At 39.4% G+C, this 21,417-nt stretch overlaps 1 protein-coding gene across 13 annotated transcripts in view; it reads left to right on the forward strand.

Annotated features, from left to right (window-relative positions):
- Positions 1-21,417, forward strand: part of LRRFIP2 (LRR binding FLII interacting protein 2) — a 51,379-nt gene that overhangs the window by 10,736 nt on the left and 19,226 nt on the right. For 6 of the 13 annotated variants that reach the window (XM_083404883.1, XM_083404891.1, XM_083404893.1 and 3 more), the window contains exons 2-15: positions 347-495; positions 755-841; positions 3,811-3,861; positions 5,834-5,887; positions 5,992-6,036; positions 6,570-6,638; positions 7,729-7,791; positions 9,345-9,419; positions 9,949-9,996; positions 10,077-10,121; positions 12,351-12,398; positions 12,504-12,560; positions 14,447-14,515; positions 18,729-18,842. In XM_083404883.1, the coding sequence (XP_083261009.1) occupies positions 406-495; positions 755-841; positions 3,811-3,861; positions 5,834-5,887; positions 5,992-6,036; positions 6,570-6,638; positions 7,729-7,791; positions 9,345-9,419; positions 9,949-9,996; positions 10,077-10,121; positions 12,351-12,398; positions 12,504-12,560; positions 14,447-14,515; positions 18,729-18,842 (915 nt within the window). In that variant the 5' untranslated portion in view covers positions 347-405. The remainder of the gene's footprint in view (positions 1-346; positions 496-754; positions 842-3,810; positions 3,862-5,833; positions 5,888-5,991; positions 6,037-6,569; positions 6,639-7,728; positions 7,792-9,344; positions 9,420-9,948; positions 9,997-10,076; positions 10,122-12,350; positions 12,399-12,503; positions 12,561-14,446; positions 14,516-18,728; positions 18,843-21,417) is intronic. The other 7 variants (XM_083404884.1, XM_083404886.1, XM_083404885.1 and 4 more) reach the window with 4 other exon arrangements.

Raw genomic sequence — 21,417 nt, forward strand, 5'->3', positions numbered from 1 at the left:
ATGGCATTGGGCTGGATAAGTAAAATACTGTCTACTAGTGAAGAAGAGAATTGTCCAAGTGTATATCTCTCTTTTTTTTAATAGCACCACATATATCTCTTGATTTTTCTTCATTTTAGAAAACCTAATTATTGCAAGGTGAATGCAGCCAATCCATTCACAAAATCAAGTCAATTCTTGTCATGAAAATAAGATTGTGAAACATTGTGGTGATTCTCCCAACCTCATTTTTCCATGATTACTACCAAAAAGCAGAATAAACTAATTATTGGCAAGTAATTTCAGGGTATGAAAATATGTATGTATTTTAAACATTGATCCTTATAATCTTTTCTCTTTATTTCAGATCTGAGCACTTGGATCTAACCAAATCTTGCAAGAAAATTACTGAGAGCATATTTAATCATGGGAACTCCTGGATCAGGAAGGAAAAGAACTCCTGTGAAAGATAGATTTTCTGCAGAAGATGAAGCTTTGGGTCATATTGCTAGAGAGGTTAGTAAAACTGCTATCTTACTGTAAGCATCTTGAAAACAAGAATTCACGTATTCACATTTTGCTTAGTAGGTGCACCTTACATTCATTGTTGTAAAGTTATTTCTTAAACTGTGTTTGCAGTTCTGTATCACCAAGTATATTATTTTGATAATTACATCTTTGACCATTAGTCACTTAATGCTCACATTTAATAAAAGTATTATTGAATCCAATTTGACTACTTCATTTTTAAATGAAATTTCTTTCAATTTAACAGGCAGAAGCACGGCTTGCAGCCAAACGTGCAGCACGAGCAGAAGCAAGAGATATACGCATGAGAGAATTGGAACGACAACAGAAAGAGGTAATGGAGCAGTTAAATGTAGAACAAAATTCTGGTAATCTTAAATTCAGAACAATGTATCAGAGTAAATAACATTAACTAATCGCTTACTTTGACATTGTTACACATCTTGAGCATCACTCTGAAAGCCAGGGTGATTTTCTTTTCAGTTGGTAGAATGCCATTCAGACCTCAAGCTCAGCTTGAATATTAAGGTTGTGTTGCACTTGTAAAGGAAAACATAAGATGTTGTATATGTGTCAGACTGAATGCCCAGTGAGCATGAAATTTGGTGTCTGAGTGCTACTTGGGTTTATACAAAGAAAGGTTTTCAATGGATTAGGAATATCGGCAACTATTGCCTAGGAGTTGGAAAACATGACACATAAACCAGACTTGCAAAAGCAGCTAGGATCATCTTTCAAAAAATAGGATTGTATTTCTGTCAAAACTGAAACAATGTTGAGTCTCTTAAGACGAAGAGTTTGGATTTGATATCCCGCCTTTCACTCCCCTTCAAGAGTCTCAAAGCGGCTCACATTCTCCTTTCCCTTCCTCCCCCACAACAAACACTCTGTGAGGTGAGTGGGGCTGAGAGACTTCAAAGAAGTGTAACTGGCCCAAGGTCACCCAGCAGCTGCATGTGGAGGAGCGGAGACGTGAACCCGGTTCCCCAGATTACGAGACTACCGCTCTTAACCACTACACCACACTGGCTCTTAAGTTCTTGGGAGTTATGCTGTCGCAAAATAGCAAGAAAAGTGGCAAAGTCAAGCTGCTTTGAATCCAAATTTTCCATGAGCAGAAGACTGTTCAGGGTCCTCTTCCCCCATTTTGTAGGTTGGGGCCCAGGATGTGATACAGTACTGCAGTGGGCATATGGAATCAGTGAAATTCAGGCAGAGGCATTCCTTCATTTTGGCCAAGTTTTCACCATACAGCCATCTGCCATACATCTGACTTCATTATACTGTGGGAAATTAAAGAGTTCTGCTTTAGGTTTCAGAATCTTTATATTTCAGAATAAAATTTGTTGTATGTTATACTTATCAGCCATGCAGCTTAACTTATATTTGCCAGTTTTCCACGGAAAAGGGAGTGTGGCCATCAACTGCAATTTTTGTTTTTGGTTTGGTTTTGGCTAACTTCTACAGTTGTCTATATTTGTTCCTGCCTCAGATGATTTTAAAATATCTTTATATTTCTGTATTCAGCACTGTATCATGGTATATGCTTAGAGTGAGGCCAAATTTCTTCAGATAAATTGCAAAATGTATTCTTAGTGAATGAAAGTGACTCTGTTTGAGTAACGGATAGTGAACAGTTTTACCGTATTTTTCGCCCTATAGGACCCACTTTTTCTCCTTCAAAAATGAAGGGGAAATGTGTGTGCGTCCTATGGGGCGAATGCAGGCTTTCGCTGAAGCCTGGAGAGCAAGAGGCGTCTGTGCGCACCGACCCCTCTCGCTCTCCAGGCTTCAGGAAGCTATCCGCAAGCCTTGTGAGCCCGGCAGGAGTTCCCGCGGGCTCGCAAGGCTTGCGGGTGGCAGCCTGCAGCTCAAAGCACGGGGCGCCCTCCGGAGGACGCCCCGTGCTTCGCGCAGGTGTCCGCAAGCCTTGCGCGCCGGGGGGGGGAGGTAGTTCCCACGGGCTCGCAAGGCTTGCAGGCGGCAACCTCGCCTTCGCTCCCGGACCCCCAGCCCCGAGGCTAAAAACGAAGCCAGGACAGCGAGCGGGATCCATCCTGCTCACTGTCCTGGCTTCTTTGCTCTTTGGGGCTTGGGGGGGTTTCCTTATTCCCCCCCCCCCCAAAAATAAGTGCGTCCTATGGGCTTGTGCGTTCTATAGGGCGAAAAATACGGTAATTTCAGTTATCATTTGGCAGACTGGGGAAACCTGCACACATATGCAAAAAGCTTGGCCCTAAACATTTTGACTGTCTTCAACTTGAAAAACATAATGTAAAATGATTTCAAACGGAACTTTTATTGCAACAGATAATTTTCAGTAAATCTAATGTGATTTATAGAGAAAGGTCTCTACTTATAACACTTGTTGGAAGAGGAGTGTATTCAGTAGACACCAATAAGACAATAGAGTCCTCGGTTGGAAATACTTTTGTGTAATGAGCTTTCAGAACTTGAGTGAAGAAACGTGTGAAGTGTAGGCAGTGTTTCTTTAGATAATTGATTACAGTACAATTAATTACATCGCTGAATTTAAATAATTTTGGGTGAAAATAGTGACTGTTCTACCATCACATTTAGATAAAGAATCTGCAAAAATGACCATGGGTAGAATAAAAGTTAGGCCCTGATTAAGGGCTTCTTTGGTGGTTTTAAGCTCTATTCTATTCTACAGTCATACCTCTAGGTGCATTCGCTTCATGTTGTGGATTTACGGGTTGCGAACGCGGTTTCACCACGCATGCACAGAAGTGTTCTGCGTGTTTCGCACATGTGCAGAAGCAGCGCTCTAGTTGCGGACTTTTTGGGGTGCAAATGGCACCCCGGAATAGATCGTGTCCACAACTAGAGGTACCACTATATTCTATTCCGCTTGATTGTAAGTAGAACCTGTAAGCATTCTATAAAAAACAACAATATAACAATGTCAGTAAAAGACAAATGCAAAAAACAGGTATTTTAAAAAATCCAAAATATAAATAAAATAAACAGTTATGGTAGAAACAAAATAAAACACATGTAGATGGATCATTTCTAATGTATTTGACAAGAAATTCAATCATACTGCCTTTGCCTTTTCCTGATGTGCATTTAAATAGAAGTAATATTAGTTTGTGAATAGTACTTGATATAGCTGTAGAGGTGAAATGATAAAATGCAACACAAGTTTTAAAGAGAGCATTTCCATATTTGAATGTTGATTACACTTTATTTTTTTAAAGCAAACACTTTGGGAGAGCAAATTTTCTTTTTGGAAATTGTTTATTCTTGCGAAGAAATAAGATGATCTTTACCTTTTTGTAGCTTTCTCGACGTTCTTATGATAGAAAATGGGGACATATCCAAAGGTGGATGGTAGGCCAGGATTGCCTGTTGTGTGGTATTTTGCACTTGGAAAACTAACAGGATTGGTGTGCTTATTTACTAATATTTTGTACAGTGTGTGAAATTCAAGTATCAAAATGACGTGTCTTCCAGCTGTGGGATTTACAAATATTTAACTTTGGCTTGGTTGTGTTCTTAGTTATTTTTATCATTCCAGTACTGAATAAATGGAAACATAAGGGAAATAACTTCATATTACTAATAACACTCTCTATTTTATATGAATTAATACAAAACAAAGAGGTCCCAACATTTCCTTGGCCTTTCTTCATTTGAGGATTCTTCCCAAAATTTATCAATAAATAAAGGTAAAGGGACCCTTTACCATTAGGTCCAGTCATGGCCGACTCTGGGGTTGCGGCGCTCATCTCGCTTTATTGGCCGAGGGAGCCGGCGTACAGCTTCTGAGTCATGTGGCCAGCATGAATAAGCCACTTCTGGAGAACCAGAGCAGCGCACAGAAACGCTGTTTACCTTCCCGCCTATTTATCTACTTGCACTTTGATGTGCTTTCGAACTGCTAGGTTGGCAGGAGCAGGGACCAAGCAGTGGGAGCTCACCCCATCACGGGGATTCGAACTGCCGACCTTCTGAACGGCAAGTCCTAGGCTCTGTGGTTTAACCCACAGCGCTACCCGCGTCCCTTTATCAATAAGTAGAATCATAGAATTGTAGAGCTGGAAGGGACCACGAAGGTCAACTAGTCCAAGCCTCTGCAATGCAGGAATCTTTTTGCCTAATATGGGGCTCAAAACCATGGCCCTGAGATTAAGAGTCTCATGCTCTACCGACTGAGCTAAACTTAGAATGAATGATTTTTTTTTTGGAGAAACACATTTTCTCAGTACCTGAAATACACAATCCATTCGTCTGGATATTATGAGCTAGATCCAAAGATTGTGCAGGCCAAAGACCTTTTGTGCAAAAAAATTCTCTCTGTCCTGCACTCAGTGTCCCTCACCCTAAACAGTCTTTCTTGGGGGTTGGGAACTCTCCTGAACAAGTATGGGCATAGATAAGCTTTTCCCTTACTATCACTCTCAATTCATATTGTTTTCCAAATTGTACCGTGTTGCATTTTGAAGTTCTAACTGTAAGATAGTTTCTCCATGTAGATGGCAGATATCTGTCAGTATAGGTGACTATTGCACACCAGCAATTAAGACTATCATGCAAGTTGGATTAAATCACTTTATGGATAAATCAGTTGGATTACTTGGTTTTTAAATGGCTAAAAATGGGGTTGAGAATTGGACAACAAATCTTTATTAAAAAAATATTAAAACCGGTGCTTACACAAATGGGAAACATAATCTTAAATAATATTTCCATTCTCTTAGAATAGAGCTTTCCAAACTTTTTATGTTGGTGACACACTTTTTATACATGCATCATTTCATGACGCAGTAATTAAGTTTTACTAGCAAACTGAAGGTTAAACTAAACCCTTCTTTCCAGCCCTGGGAGGAGTGCAGAGAGCGTTTGTGAGACGTATCTACACACTGCAGCCGACACAGTAACATGTTGCAACACAGTTTGGAAAGCTCTGTCTTAGATGAATACCTCTTCCAAGATGCCTGCTGTGACTTACATGTACACAATCTATAAACAAATTAATATTTTTGCTTCAGAAATATTTACATGCGTGGTTTTTGTATTTTAAAAAATCTGGTTGCAACCCTAATGATAACTGTTTTGTTACTGTATTTTATTGAGTAATCTGAGATACTAGGTGAACTAATAACACATTGAAAATTAGGATAAGCTGCTATGATGTTTACATGAAAGAAGAATGGGTGTCTGTCTGATGTGAACAGTAAATTAGTACTTTCTGCTGTTTCTGAGTAATTTTTGTGGATAATTCTTTTTAGCTGTGTTCTTTTTGGTCTTCTGTCTTTTCCTCCTTTTCTTAAGTAACATCATCTGGTGTTTCCTTTCTTAGGAAGATTCAGAGAAGGCTAGGGGTTCACACAGGTCCAGCCGGAGGTCATACCTGGTTTGTACTAACCTATTAAATCTGTTTTTCTTCCTTCCTTCTTTTTTTCTTTTTTGTTAATTTTTAAATGTGGCACTTCATTTTTTATTTAATTTTGTAATTAGGGTGCTGATGACTTGGTGTCCACTCGAACTACTGGTAGCCACAGGGTTAGTACTCATATTTTGCCTTTGATCAAGTTCATAAAACATTCTTTTATGCTCATGCAGATTATTTCTTTGATTTCTCATTTCAACCAAAATTTTAATTTTTATGGAATTGATACAGAATATTTTAAAGCTGCAAAGATAACTGGTGATATCTTACTAAGTCATAGTCTGGGTAGACCCATTGAAATGGAAGGACTTGAGTTAGTCATGACTAACAAGCCCATTGATTTCAGTGGATTCTTCAATCAAGGTAACTTGCTTTAAATTATATCTGCATTGGTGCTTACCTGGGTTGCCATCATAATCTCAACCTTGGGTCTGTATCCCTATAGATTTGTAACTCAGGATGGAAACAGAAACTGAATCCTCTGGTCAGAAGAACATTGAATGCTAGTATTCTAAGGGTTAGAACATGAATGTCAAAGTTGAACAAATGTTTCCCTTTTGTCAATTTAAAATTAATATAGTCAATGTTAAATGACTAAGGAAAGAAAACTGCACACATACTTGTCTTTTACAATTTGGTTCTTAAGAGCACCTCCTTGGATGCCACTGGGTCACACAGGAGCAGAGCAAGTACTTCCAGGCGAAGAGATCTTGTGGTGCGTAGTATTGACGAGCATGTTGTGGTTTGTTCACATAGCACTTTGTGCATACTGACGAGGAATACTGGTGGCAAAGGATGTTATCTGATTGTTGCCAGTCACTTGTGCAGCAGACTTCTGCTGTCACAAACTAATCTCCCCCTTCCTCGCCTCCCCCTGAAGCCCCCCCCCCCATCTCTTTCAGAGGACCCCAACCTTCCAGCCAACATGAAGAGGCTGGGAACTGCAGAGGGGAGGGGAGCAGAGAAGGGAAAATCCTGGTACAGTGTTGGACGACCCCCCTCAATATTTCAGTTTTAATAAAATATTTGAACTTAGAAGTTCAAGACATTTAACTTTAAGTGAGCCCTGGGTGGGGGCAAGAGAAATGGGAGACAAAAACGTGAGATGGCTTTAGGCTGGCTGAAACACTTCCATTTGTACAGGGCAAGACACCCCAATTTTCAATTCTTCTACCAATTGCAGTCCTCCATGACATTTCCCATACTATTCCAGAGAGCCCTTTGCAAGTAGTAGCAATTCCACTAGCTTAAAGCCAGTATTACACAAAGCCACATATTTTTGTCTAAATTGCATCATATTTTTGGAGGCCTATTGCAAATTGCATTATGTATAGAACGTCTGTAAAATAGCAGTGTGTGAGGGATAATAGAAATGGGAACACATCTTTATCTCTGCCTACTAATTTTAATTATACTTAATGGCTTGTATTTGTGAGAGGTTCTTTTGTTTCAGCTCTTGTGTTTGTGTTCAGACTTGTATCACTTCTGCCAATGGCTTTCTGCATATCATTAAAAAGAATGAAAACTAATGTCATCTGTGATTTCTCTGTTTACACCCTGTGGTGAATCATGTAAATGCATGTCAAAGCAAAGTTCTGAGCAATGCAAAAATAGTAAAATAAATAAATTCAGTATGTTGCCGAGTTCAAGTCTAATCTATATGCGGTTTCTGCTAAACCAGTTTGTTCAATTTCCTTTTCTTTTTTCTCATTGGACACATCAGTGGTTAATAAAGTTTCATTTTACATTGTTTTTGTGGATACTACTGCTCCTTGATGGTAACTTTCTAAATCTTTACTCAACAGAGCCATGCTCATGGAGACTCTTATGGTGGGAAGAAGTCTTCTAGCTCTAATAAAGATCTTTTGGTTAGTGTTTTCAATTAGGGAATTGATATAATTTTACCTCTTAATGGTTTCTCTATACAATATTCCCCCACATATATTTGGTATATTGGTTGTATAAGGTACTTCATCTAAGTAAAAAAGAGATCTTGCTTACGGTACAGACTCTTTTCCAGCATTATGCAATGGAAGCATGAAAAGTCAGAAGCGACAGGGTGCTTGACACCAGGAATTGTAAAGAACTTTACCTACTAGGCTAACTTTTCTCCACCTGGATTTTTTTCCTGTTATCCCTTTTTGAGGTTTTTCTGAAATGTTTTGAATTATTGACCTTCATGTTGACCTCATGAAAGTAAAGTTTTGTTTCTAGTTCTGTATCTGTTCTCAGTGGGCACAGGAATCTGTTAAGCCCCCCAGTAATGAGTGCTTCAGATTCCATTGAGGAACAGCCTATATAAGGTTAGATATTTGAATTGAAGTAAACATATGAAACCACTTAAATGAATTATTGCAACACAGTTTAAATGTCTGGATTTCTAGAAAACATTTGTCCACAGTTTGAGAACACTTATGTTTGGAGACTTTTAGAACAAACAAGTTTGTAGACTTTTAGGACAACTTGCTTTATGGATGGCCACTGATTATAAAGCTTGCCTTCTCATGGAGCAGGCATAAGTTGCTATTTAGTCTTATAAGAACTTTTGCAATAAGTAGTTCTACTTTCATTCTAATTAAATGATGTTTTCAGTACTTTCTGGCCACATTCATGCATTGTACTAAACCATGCTTTAGTGTGATCATCATTACGAGAGGACGGCAACACAAAAATTGGCCTTTTCTGCAGTAGCTTCCTGTTTGCAGAATGCTCTTCTCAGGGAAGCTCTCCTGGTCCCTTTATTACATATCTTTAGGTGTAAAGCAAAAACATTCCTCTTCTCCCAAGACCTTTGGCTATTTAAACAGTCTATGGCCTTTTAAACTGTGGGGAGTGGGTACTGTTTTTGTTTGTTACTATAGTTTGTTTGTTTGTTTGTTTGTTTCTCTATTGCAAACTGCCCTGTGCTTCTTGGATGAAGGGCAGTATAGAAATTTAATAATTTAAAAAATAAGACGTCCATCAGCAAATGAAGAGGGAGGCAGTTTTTTACAGGTTCCCAAACCCCTCCAGAACAGATTTAGGGAGGTATGGTGGTTGAGCATTAGGGGAAGGGGAAATTGCCAGCTTCCCCATTTTTCTGTCAGATGCCCAACTTTAGTGGAGGGGACACAAGTGAATATCATTCTAGTCTACTCTTTTAAAAAAGGGATAATAATAGTACAGTCCAATATAAACATTTAGCTGCTTTCATTTGGTAAAGGCATCTGGCCCTAAAAACTGTGTACAGTATGAGGCTCATTGTGTGACATAGAGCACATTGATACATAAACAGCTGCTTGCTCATCCAAAATTCAATATATATTGGTGCTTCAGAGCACCACAACTTATCATATGACTTGAATACTCCAGTAAATACCAATATTTCCTTACATGTTTGAGTTTGAATACTTTTTTCAACTTTGTAATATATTTTTGGCAGAGTGGATTTTACCATGACCAACGAAACTACAGCAGCCTTAGGCATAGCAAACCACTTTCGACCTACCATCCTCGGGTTTGTGTAACTTATTTTATTTTACTAAACAGTCTTATTTAGACATGAGTTATTGCAATGTTAGCTGCCATGCTCTAGTCTAACAGAAAAGCGCTGCTTGATTTTTGGTGTTTGGATTAACAACTCAATTTTGAGGACGCATGTGATTTCCAAATCTACTGCTCTCTTTTGTTTTACATACATTACTGCTATGAGAATCAAATTATGGGTTAGAAGTAATGCTAGGCGGTTGAATTCTGGCTTGCGTCCACTAAACTTTTTCTGATGTAACTGTTTTTAACTTATGTATATATTGCCACAGTGCAGTTGACATATTTTGGAATTCTGGGTAACCATTCTGAAGCTATTTGTGCTGAAAATTCATTAAATTAAAAAGTGGAGACTAATGGAATGTTTGGTCTGATGCTGCTAGATTTGAATTCCCTTTCACTTTATGTTGTCACTTTATGAAAATACTAACATGCATTTTATGAACAATGTTTCATTTGTATGGTATTAAATATAATACAATGTCTTATTTTTGTCACAGTCATCTTCTCTATACAGTGATCCTTTGGCAACAACTAAGAATTACAGGGTTAGTAGCGTGTGACAGAATAGTCTACATTTAGGAATTATAAGGTTCTGTAAATCTAAAAGCAATGCTCTCGTCTATAGGTGTCTCCAGATGTAAACACTGGTTTGATAAGAAGTGCCAGTTTGGTTCGTATGCAAATCTGCATGGTTGTCTTAAGCTTGTGTTCTGTGGGTACTTTGGCTTGAAAACATTATGTGTTCTATTCCAGAAAACATTAGGTTAAGCATGCAAGAATATTAAGATGTAGAATATCTGAAAATCATATTGAAGGAAGGAAAAGCTTGTGTGCAGTGTAGGTTTTCAAATCTCAGATCATGCCTTTCTGTCAGTGGCAAATTGTACATGATAGTAGTTGTCCTGCAAATACAGAGAGGTCTCAGCTATGATCAGTGCATATATACCAGCCATTTCAGTTCATTTGGGATCATAAAAAAGTTAACTCTAGACAACTATCACATAGACATCAATCCTGGATATTGTATTAAAATAATGTGAAAATTTGTATCTTACAAAGTACAAAGCAAAGAGCTCTATCCACCAATAATTTATTTTAGAAGTTTCAATGTATGTTTTGGAAAAACACTACAATATATTGTGGCTGAAACCGTGAACAAGCCTTCCCTAGTAATTATCTGCTGTTATGTGGAGCATTTACTAACATTCTGTCTGCTGTGGATAATTGTCAGCATCAGTCCTGCTTTTGAGCTGAAACTCAAGATCAGTCAGGTTAATATCCTTCACATAGGCATTTGAGAAACTGTATGGATAAGGTCAAAAGACCGAGGACTGTAAAGCTCACCAGGAAGTTTCAGGATTAAGCAAGTTAACAGTTAGGAATGCAGGGTAGCCAAAAAAAGAGGGAGGAGAAAATAGACTGAAAAATAAGTATCTGATAAAAATATTATACAACTAGTAGAATTGCCAAAGGTTTTTTTTTAACTGGACGTCTCCAGTGCCTCTAAAGGAAACCTGTTATTCATAAATGTAATTCATAAGTGAAGGCTTTCTGGGGATGAAAATAAATGGAAAATGCTTCATTTGCTAGATTTCTGTACCTGGTTGCTGTCAGAGGAGTAGGGAAAGTAATAAAAATGTGCAACATGAGAAACAGGATGATGAAAAAAGGAGAGGCGTAGACAACTGGGGAAAATCTAGTATGGCCCAAGGTAGTTGACTGGAGTGGGAGTGAAATGCTGAAAAATGTATTTCTGCAAATCATTGCCAGAAAATTTGCTTCTGTCAACTTACATCCACTTGCTCCATGTGGCTGCATCCAAACCATGTGGAGTATATTGCTTAAAACAAGCAATGCCATCGGTCATGGAATTCTGGAGTATCAAACCTCTGCTGTACTGCCTGCCTTTCTGGAGGCAAGTAGTAAACTGAAGATAATAGGAAGGTGTTAGAGAAAATTAAGCTGCCCTGGTTGTAATGAGGAATATTTCTCTCATTTAAGACTAGTACAGGTAACTTGAACGTATGCTCATTTAGCTTGTGCACATTTAGCTTCATGCATGTGTCAAAAAATAAAAATAAAAGGGGCAGAAAGGAGACAGGCATCTAGGGGAACAGACTTTGGCAGTCCTATCTGCCATTGAACCCAATGTGTTTTGGCTTTATGGTCTATCTCTGGAACCTAACCCCATGTCAGTTGAGAGCTGCCTACAGTTGTGAAGGAACCACAGAAGAAAAGATCAAACCCTATTGCTATTTTTCTGCAGTGCGGCATGAAATCTACAGTGTTTCTGCTTAAATCAGACAAGCTTCTGGTTATTGGTAAACTTTGGCATTGCATGGGAAACAGATTGCTAGTGCTTGAGCTTGTATATTAAATTCACAAACTTTGTAGAGAAAGCTGCTTTTGGCTGCAGAATCCTCAGAGGTTTTCAGCAAGTGGATAGATGCTTTAGGTATTTGCTGTTTTACAATGGTGGGTTAGGTTAGAACAATTGCATCTCTGAAGGTGGATTAACTGGATGATTTCTTGCTTAAAACTACAACAACTAATTCCTATGTTTGCAGCAGTGCTTAGAACTTTATAGCTTTGGGCTGGCAAGAGCCCTTGAAAAATGGAAGTTGAAAGAAATAACCTATTCCATTGTATATGTCAAAGAACATGGAAATATTATTGCTACCATATAGTAAATATTCCAAACGGTATTTTAAATGTGCTTGCAGGGTTAGAATTTAATAATATTATGCTTCAGAAAAATACAGTTTTTAGTGAAGGAAGCATGTGTACTTCTGCCAATGGTGATGTCTGTCTGCATAGCAGCAATGCTTACAGGCCACATGAATACTCTTCATTATTCTGCAATACTGTAAATGCAAACACCATTTTCTCTGTTCTTTAGGCATCGTTAAGTGGTGATGGATTCTATAACCCATATAGTTATCGTACAGTAAGTCTGCAGGGCTTTCTTTTGGTTTTTTACAAAATACTTTTCTGTGAAGATAAGTAGCTGAAAAACCAAATATTTTCCTTCCCTTTGCAACCTTGTTTTTAGCCTTCAGAATACAGTTGTTACTCTTCAAGAGCAAGTTCAGCACGAAGTAGTCCAGTGGTGAGAAGTTTTCTGCACGCATTAAAGTTTTTCAACTTTAACAAATCTCTTCTCTTTAACCATTTATGTGAATCACCTTACTCATAAATGCATGGGTTGTGGAGTTTGATTGACTTGGCAGAAGCAAGATATTAAAAGGTTAATCAGAAATATAAGCGCTTTTTTCTGGCTGTCATTCAGTGATTTTGTATTATTATTTAGTTCTGTATATTATGTCTTTGAATGTGGAATATGAAAAATTCATATACCTCAGCAGGATGCCTCTCAGAACTACCATAATGCTATGGCGGGGGGGGGGGGGGTCGGGGAGGAAGAGCACAGTTTAATGTGTTTCAGTACAACTGTTGAAGCAGACACAGCCTCCCATGTCTTCTTCTACCTGTATCCTCTTAGTTCTTGAGTCTGTTTGCTAGGAGATCTATGGTGACCTGAAAGAGCATTTCAGCCTTTCAGTTAAGCGCTGTCCCTTTGTCAGTGTAGGGCAGGAATAAGAAATTAGATCCTGCCAGGCCCACTCCTCTGTAGGCCAACTTTGACAGGTGAATGTGACCACCACTTTTGACATAATGATGTCAGGTGATTCATGTCAAAATTTGAAGGGGCTGCTGTACCTGCTGATCAGACTTATAGGGAGACATCCCTTCTGAAGTCTACAGAAGGGGAAATGCTACTCTTTGCAGACAAATTGATTCAAAGTTCGGCTTAGTGAATCTGACCCAAGCTTATTTTCTGAACTGCACTTTGAAGGCCCCAACAATCAGCTGATAGTTGCCGGTGCAGAACTGTCTTCAGTCACTGACAAACAGCTGATTGTTGATGCTTGCAGAAAGCTCGGCTGTACTTTTGAAGCCCTGGCAATCAGCATGTGCTTGCACCCCCCCCCCATCTCATAACTTACTTGCCCCACAACTGATGTAATATATGATGTCAACTGTAGTACAGGTGGCTGTGGCATGGCCGAAATGAGGAGGCCTGGTGGGTCTTAGTAGGCTCAATGAGCAGTGGTTCTCCACCCTTGTGTAGGGAGGACTAGATGAGGATATGGAAAGCGTGTTAGGGCTTCATAATCCTTCTAATGCTCTGGCTTCCCATTATATCTAATTGGAATCTATCTTTGCCTGGATGCAACATTTGTGCATGGAAAGATAATGACCAAAGTGTTTAATTGTCAACAATTTACACTATCTATGACTTTCCACTTTGTCAAGCAGAAGTGAATCACTGGGGCCTTCCAGTATTTTGGTCATTTCGAATTACTGTGTCAAGTTTGATGATCTTTGGAGTTCATGATTCTGAGACCTTTATTATGAATCCTGCTTTGGATTTGACATTCAAAAGGCAGATTACTTATATTGAAAATGTGAATTAGTTTTAATCTTTATGACTTATTGTACTTAATTCTCGGTGACTTGGGCCATAGAAGCAGGGAACGGAATGAGCAAAACATGTCCCCAAATTAACCCTTCCACTTTTTGTGTTCTAAGCAAATACCTTTCATATGCCATATTCCTATCAGTGAAAATAAAAGCACATGGAGATTCTGTGTGCAAAACTTGTGCTTTACCTGAAAATTGTATAGTTCAGCTCCCACTGACTGTGATTCTGCTGGGGGCCTAATGTGTTTGCACAGTGTTACACTGCTTCATTCCCCTTGGATCATTATGCTACCCTCCACATGCCTTCCCACTTGTCCCAAAGACGAGCATTTCGCTATCAATAGTGGTGTCCTCAAGGCAGCATGAAAATACTATTTTTTTTCTCCGCATGTTGCATTGGTTTGCACATTTTTAGTATGCATATGAGTCATTAACACTGAATGTTACTTAATCCAAACAAACGTTTATCCAACAGTAAGTTAGTTAATTACTTGTCTTTGAACTTTATAGTTTACAGATGATGAAGCAGGGAGCATTGCATCCTCTGATCGTGCTGTTCGAGGCAGGAGGGATAGTGTGGTGAGCAGGGCTGTCTGGTTGTGCATTTTGTTCTGCTTTTATGAACTCTGTTGCATGAAGTACCACAGGTCCTAGAGTGAGATGAATAGGCTAGGTGTCACTCTTCACGTTGTGTGTTCATATCAGCTGGAAGTACCGTATTTTTCGCTCCATAGGGCGCACCTGACCATAGGGCGCACCTAGTTTTTAGAGGAGGAAAATACGGAAAAAAATATTCTGAATCAAATGTTGCACTAAACTATTTAAAGCAGCAAAGCGGGCGGCTCCTGTCCACTTTGCTGCTTTAAATTGAGCCTCAGAGGAGGGTAGGAAGGGGAACCATGGCTTATCTACGTCCAGTTAATAATGCTGAGCCTGACTTACGGCCATCGAGATTAGCCTGGCCATCTCAGTGGAAATCTGGGGAGGCTGAGGTGGACTTTCAGTGGTCAAAGTGTGGTTGTGTCTTCCTGCCCGGCCTCTATTTCCTGCCCTCTTTCCCCCCTGCACCCCCGCACCCTGCTTTGAGGGAAGGAAGCGGAGCCATGGATCCTCTGCTCGCAACTGCAGTGGATTCCCTCCACTTTGAAGCAGGAAAGTGGGAGAGGAGCTGCTTACACAAGTGTAAGCTGCTCCCCTCCCACTTTTCTGATTCAAAGGGAGCCCAGGAGAAGGGAATCCGCTGCAGCCGCAAGCGGTGGAGGATCCATGGTCCCTTTCCTTCCCTCCTCCGTGATTGCTTTGAAGCAGGAAAGCAGGAGAGGAGCTGCTTACACAAGTGTAAGCTGCTCCCCTCCCACTTTGCTGCTTCAAAGGGAGCCCGGGAGAAGGGAATCTGCTGCATTCGCCAGCAGAGGATGCATGGTCCCCTTCCTTCCCTCCTCCGTAGTTGCTTTGAAGGAGGAAAGTGGGAGAGGAGTTGCTTACACGAGTGTAAGCTGCTCCCCTCCCACTTTCCTGATTCAAAGCAATCACGGAGAAATCCCTGTGAGCAGCGGAGGACCCATGGTCCCCTTCGTTCCCTCCTCCGTAGTTGCTTTGAAGGAGGAAAGTGGGAGAGGAGCTGCTTACACGAGTGTAAGCTGCTCCCCTCCCACATTGCCGCTTCAAAGCAATCACGGAGGAGGGAATCTGCTGCAGCCTCGAGCAGCGGAGGATCCATGGTCCCCTTCCTTCCCTCCTCCTTAGTTGCTTTGAAGGAGGAAAGTGGGAGAGGAGCTGCTTACACGAGTGTAAGCTGCTCCCCTCCCACATTGCCGCTTCAAAGGGAGCGCGGGAGGAGGGAATCTGCTGCAGCTTCCCCCACCTCCCGCAGAAGCCATGCGCTCTTTAAAGGGGCTGCTCGGCTTCTCCTGGCTTTTCTGGGAGGTGGGGGGATTCCCCCACCTCGTAGAAAAGCCCGCAGGAGCCGCGCAGCCTTTAAAGAGGGCGCCGCTCTTTGGGGCTTTTCCCCTAGGAGGGAGAACGGACCGATGCAGCCAGTCAGTCCCTTCTCCCTCCTGGAGAAAAGCCCACAAGAGCACACGAAGCTTGTGTGCGGCTCTTGGGGGCTTTTCCCGCCTGCCTCCCCCTTGCATTCGCTCCATAGGACGCACACACATTTTCCCTTGCTTTTTAGGAGGGAAAAAGTGCGTCCAACAGTGCGAAAAATACGGTAGTCATGTTCTGTTTTATTATCTCTTAAGTCTGAATTGCATGCTGATGTTTGGGCCAAGGCATGCCCAAGTCACAGGTGTCATGGGCCAAATAGGGAGACTTTGTGGACCTAATTGGGCCTGTTGGCTGGGGGTTCCCCACCACTAGAACCTGCAGAATCCTATTGGACCCAGGCTGGAACCCCATCTCTGTAATGATTTTTATTTTTATTAAAATTTATATACTGTTTAATTGTTAAACAGCAAAAACAAAGCAAAACCCTCAAAGTGGTTTACAAAAACCTAAAGAGGTTTATTCTGAAATGACTTTGAGATATTTTAGGGGAAGTGAGATATGAATGAAAACAATCAGCTTGTGGCTGGCCAATGTGCTACCGTTCAGATGATGTTTAACTATAAATCCCACAACCTCAGCTACCGATGCCTGTAGTCAGGGATAATGGGAACTGTAGTTTCACAACATCTGAGGTTTCACACTAGTTACTCCTGTGCTCATTTACTTTCCTTCTATATCTTAAAGTAATAAATTTCCCAAGGGAATATTTTGGTTAAGATGCCTTTCTCAGTACTGGATAAACTTGATTCAAGTTGAAGTAAAAATTATTAATATTGACCACTCCTTCACAACCTCCTATAAACTTCACTAAAGGCATCAGTTTTACCTTTATATAGAGTATTCCAAATTCTCTACTCAGGCTTTAAGAAGTGGTTCAATTCTCATCCATTTGTAAATGATTTTTATTTAAACAGCAATAAGTTGGTTAAGTTTTGCTGAGTTGTAGATTTCTGGTCATTTAAATACCTGTCTCAAAGATGATTGGGCACAATAGCTTATATCCAATTGTCGTACTCGAAGCAGACCCTTCGAAATTAAAAGATTTTAGTCTATTAATATTAAAGAGTCTGAAGATAACTCAGTTGGATATCATTGAGTGTAGTAGAATGTTTACTAAATAGTGACCAAGACCTCCATCCAAACAGAACTGAATTCTGTGCAATGCTGACATATTTCTTGAATAGTTGTATATTTAATATGAGAGGTGTGAAGTCCCATCTATACACAGTCTTAATGTTATTCTCCCTAAGATTTTGATACTATTCAATATATTAGTCAAAAATATATTCCACACATTTTTATTTAAATTTAATTTTCTTTTCACAATCTAACACTTTAAATATTTTGGAGAGAGAGAGCTTTTCTAATTGTGAGCTGGTGGTTTTTGGCTAGGCCATTAAACTGTGTATTCAAAGGGTCATGACGCTTCCTATACCAAAGTGATAACCATCTAAAAAATTGATTGTGTCTGATATGGCAATGGCATTGCCCATAATAACTTGGAACTCTCTTGATGTACTGGATAGTTATTCAATATACTATTCCTGTGTAGTGGAAACACATGATTCAAAACCTGCATTTTTTGTAATGCGTCTTATAATTAGTTCTCTAACAATAGACTTTTTGTAGTGAAGGTAAATGTGTGTTAGTCCCTTTTCTTCAGTTTGTCTGCAGTTGCTAAATCTGAAAAAATACTGTTCAAGGCACACGTAAGTGTGATAGTAAATTCAAACTAAATTATTGTGTGCATGCGTATGGCTTAAAAATTATTCATTGAGCAAGGGTAAAAAGAATTATTATGGGAAGGGAGATGTAACCTTGGGAGTTGTATGAAGTAAACAGTGACTATTAAGGCATAAGGAGGACAAACACGATAAATCAGAACTTGATTTCCCTAGGCAATTAAATGTTTAGTTTAAGGATAAAATTTAGAATCCTGAATATCTCAACATGAATTGTTTATAAATATTTTTGCTGTTGATTATACTTACAAAAAACACTAACTTGATACTCAGCAGCATTCTTAAAATGCAGCTGAATGTGACAATGAGACACCAGTTTTAAATGTATTGCTCAAATGAGAACTATATTCTTCTTCCACCCTACGCTTTCAGGCTAGGAAGGTGTTTTGAAGACCAGTAGGGAGGACCAATAGATGCTGGAGCGGGTGCAATGTGAGTTGGTTAGGTTTGTAAGGGCATAGGTTTGATGCCAAAGAAAGGATAAAAGCTATTAGGGTGTATGAGATAGATGGCTTATGACTCTGTCCAGATTCAGTAACGATACCATTCTCTTTTTATCCTTTAAAACTCTGAAGCTGATGAGATTGAAAATTAACTCATACCTGTGATAGTACCATCAAATTCCATCATGTTCTCATCCCAAATGTCCTCAGGTTGCCAACTGCTTGAAACTACATAAGGAGTTAATCTCATGTGAAACAAATATATGTGAATGCATGGAGTTGTGAGAAGGTTGGTGATTGTGATTAAGCTGTTATTCAGGGTGAAATCCCTGGGTTCCACAGAACAGAATTTGAAAACCACAAGAATAAAAATAAAATAAAATATAAATTTCCGTAAGGTTTTCCCAGTCAGAAAGGAGAGAGATCTCACTCTTCAAAGGAAAATCTCATCTAAAACAATTTTGGCAAATAAGATTAACATGCCCACATTTTATTTCATGTATCTGAAATGTATTATTCTGTCATTTTTCTCTCCATCTGTTGTGTTTGTCATCAAAGTCAACTGATTTTTCTGATCATAGTGAAACTGCAGCTGATTATTTTAGCCGCTCTAATCGTAGGGGAAGCATTGTTTCTGACTTGGATGATGTCAGCATTCCAGACATGAACAGTGTGAGTGTTTGATAATGTGCTGATGTCATCATTGTAGGTTTACTAATGACCGTCCTTTTTCTTTGGGAAATGTATTAATATTCTAGTAATGCTTGCTGGTTTTAGTATAAAATGTTGCTAGCAGTGCAGAATATTACATATATAAAACTTATTTAAAATATAGAATCCAACTTGCATGGTTTTCATCTTTTAAAAAGAAACCTCCAGCTAACTTGATCATGTTGCAGTATTAACTTTAATATCTGTATACCAATGTCTAAATCTGCATGCAAAACTGTTCTTAATTGTAGATTGTCTTATTTACATACATTTCTTGAAGCCTTTGTAAATAGTACTATAATTTTTTAATGGCACTGAATATAATTGTATATATTCAAATTCCAATAACAAGTTGTCTGGTGCTATGTTACAGACACACATGATATTCATTACAACCTTATAAATGACTGCATGGTTTAAAAAAGTTTCAACTATAGTGTTCAGAGTATGGTTCCTGCTTGTAAGTTCATATCTCTAAAGAGATTTCTGTAAATTCAAACTTCTATGCAACCTGGTTTTCATTTATTATGGTACATGTGCCTCCCCTTGACAGGTTTCTGTAGGGAAGAAGGTACACAACATTGTATTTAATGGAGTGAATCATACCCAAAAATTGATAAAGGCATCAGTTCAAGGCTATGCTTCTCAGGTGTGACTTCAGCTGAGCCTTCCTCCTCTTATACCAACTGCCATCAAAGGAAGGGGAAGCAGCACTTAGACACCCCTCCATCATGCCTAGATACAGCTACTGCAGTGAACCCCTACTATGTACATGAAGCTAAATTATCCTGTTACGTATTAAAACTAGTTATGTTTTCTAAGATGCCCTAGGAAGGTGTCATAAAAGTACTTAGAATGAATAAAATAATATATATAGGGCAAATGTTGACACAACACTCTGATAATTTACTCAAGTGTTTACTCCATACTTTGGCACTTGAAACTCTGATTGTTGTTAATGAAACCTGATTAGCATTGATTGTGGTTGAGCTCAGGGCTTAATTCCTTAATGGTGATTAAGGCTAGGTTAGTAGGGCGAATTTGTGCATGAGAAGGGAAGGACTAGAATGAGAAAGGACATTCTCGGATCTGCTTCTGATCTGAAGAATCCCGGTTCTTCCTCTTGTTTATAAACCACCTCTTAAAGGAGCTGGGAGAAGACTGATGTTGTCTGAGAAAGTGAAAAACCAGATCCTCTGACTAATTTAATCAAGCTGGCATAGCAAACCAGATGGTGCCAGAGAACGTCTGCTAGTACCTCCCCCCAAAGAAAATGACAGACATATATCAGTTACATTAATGATACCTGCGATAAAGTGAGATAATGATAAATCGTTCGCCAGTCATGGCCTAGCATCTGCTATTGCTCATACATAATTGTAAATCCTGGCTAGGATCAAGAGAGCTTTGTGCACTGTGCTTCTGATTCTCTTTCACTTTCTCTCTCTCATCCTTCTCCCCCTCCTTCCCTCGCCCTCTCCTCCCCTGCTTTTCTGGTAGCAGTTGACATTCTTGAAATGGCCACTTCAGTGACAGCTTTTTGGGAAGCATTGAAGTGGGAGGCTTAAGAGGGCTTTTGTGTGTGTGTGTGTGTGTGTGTGGTCCTTCAGATCACAGATGTGGAACAATGGTTCCCCAAATGTTACGCTGCAGCTCCCATCATTCCCAGTCAGCAAGGGCAATAGTCAGGAATGATGGGCGTTGTAGTACCATCCCTGCTTAAATCCTGGTCAGTCTTTGCATAAAATATCCAAGGCAGCTATAATAGGTACACTGGCTTTATGGCGAATGATTCAAACTCTTGTGCTAAATGATGGTTTGCAAAGGCAAATATATTTTCATTTGTTCAGAATGTAATGTTTATCTAATTTTGGGAATTAGCTGCAAATTTAGTGGTAAGTATATACGGATAATTTCATTTGGTTGGTTATCCTCAGCCACTCTTTCAGCCATAATGACCTCATCCAGATGTCCACCACTGTAAAAAGAAAACCCCACTTTCTTTGTTTTTATTAGACTAACTATTGTGTAAGCTCAATGGAAAGGTATTTACAAAAGCAATAAATCACATTCTAATTATTTTGGAGATTTTGTGCCACAACTGAAAGTTTGATTGCAAACGCCATTTTTAGAGATGAAGTGACATTGAGTGGTTGGTTACAATTGCTAGCTAGTAGCTTGGTTCCCTATGTTTCCAGCACCTAGAGATTCAAGAAATTAGATAAATACTTTGAGATACCATTAAAATTCTGTTGGCTATAGAAACCGGAGATGCAGTCGCTGCAGTCATTCAAAATGCATCATAACATGCTAGACGTGGAGAAATAGACATTCCTACCTGACCAGCTCAGCGTTACAAGAAAATGACATATTCTTGTAGCCTGCCATTAATACCTGCTAGCCTTGATAGTTCAGTTAACTTGCGTGAGAGTATTTGCTGCCCTGGGCTCCTTTAGAAAGCAGAGAAAGAATGAACTTTTGATCATGATAATAAATATTTGAACATGTGAAGAAAATTTGTGGAGCTAAATCATAA

The sequence above is a fragment of the Podarcis tiliguerta genome, assembly GCF_965153285.1.
Source record: "Podarcis tiliguerta genome assembly, chromosome: 12".
In the NCBI taxonomy this organism is placed as follows: domain Eukaryota; kingdom Metazoa; phylum Chordata; class Lepidosauria; order Squamata; family Lacertidae; genus Podarcis; species Podarcis tiliguerta.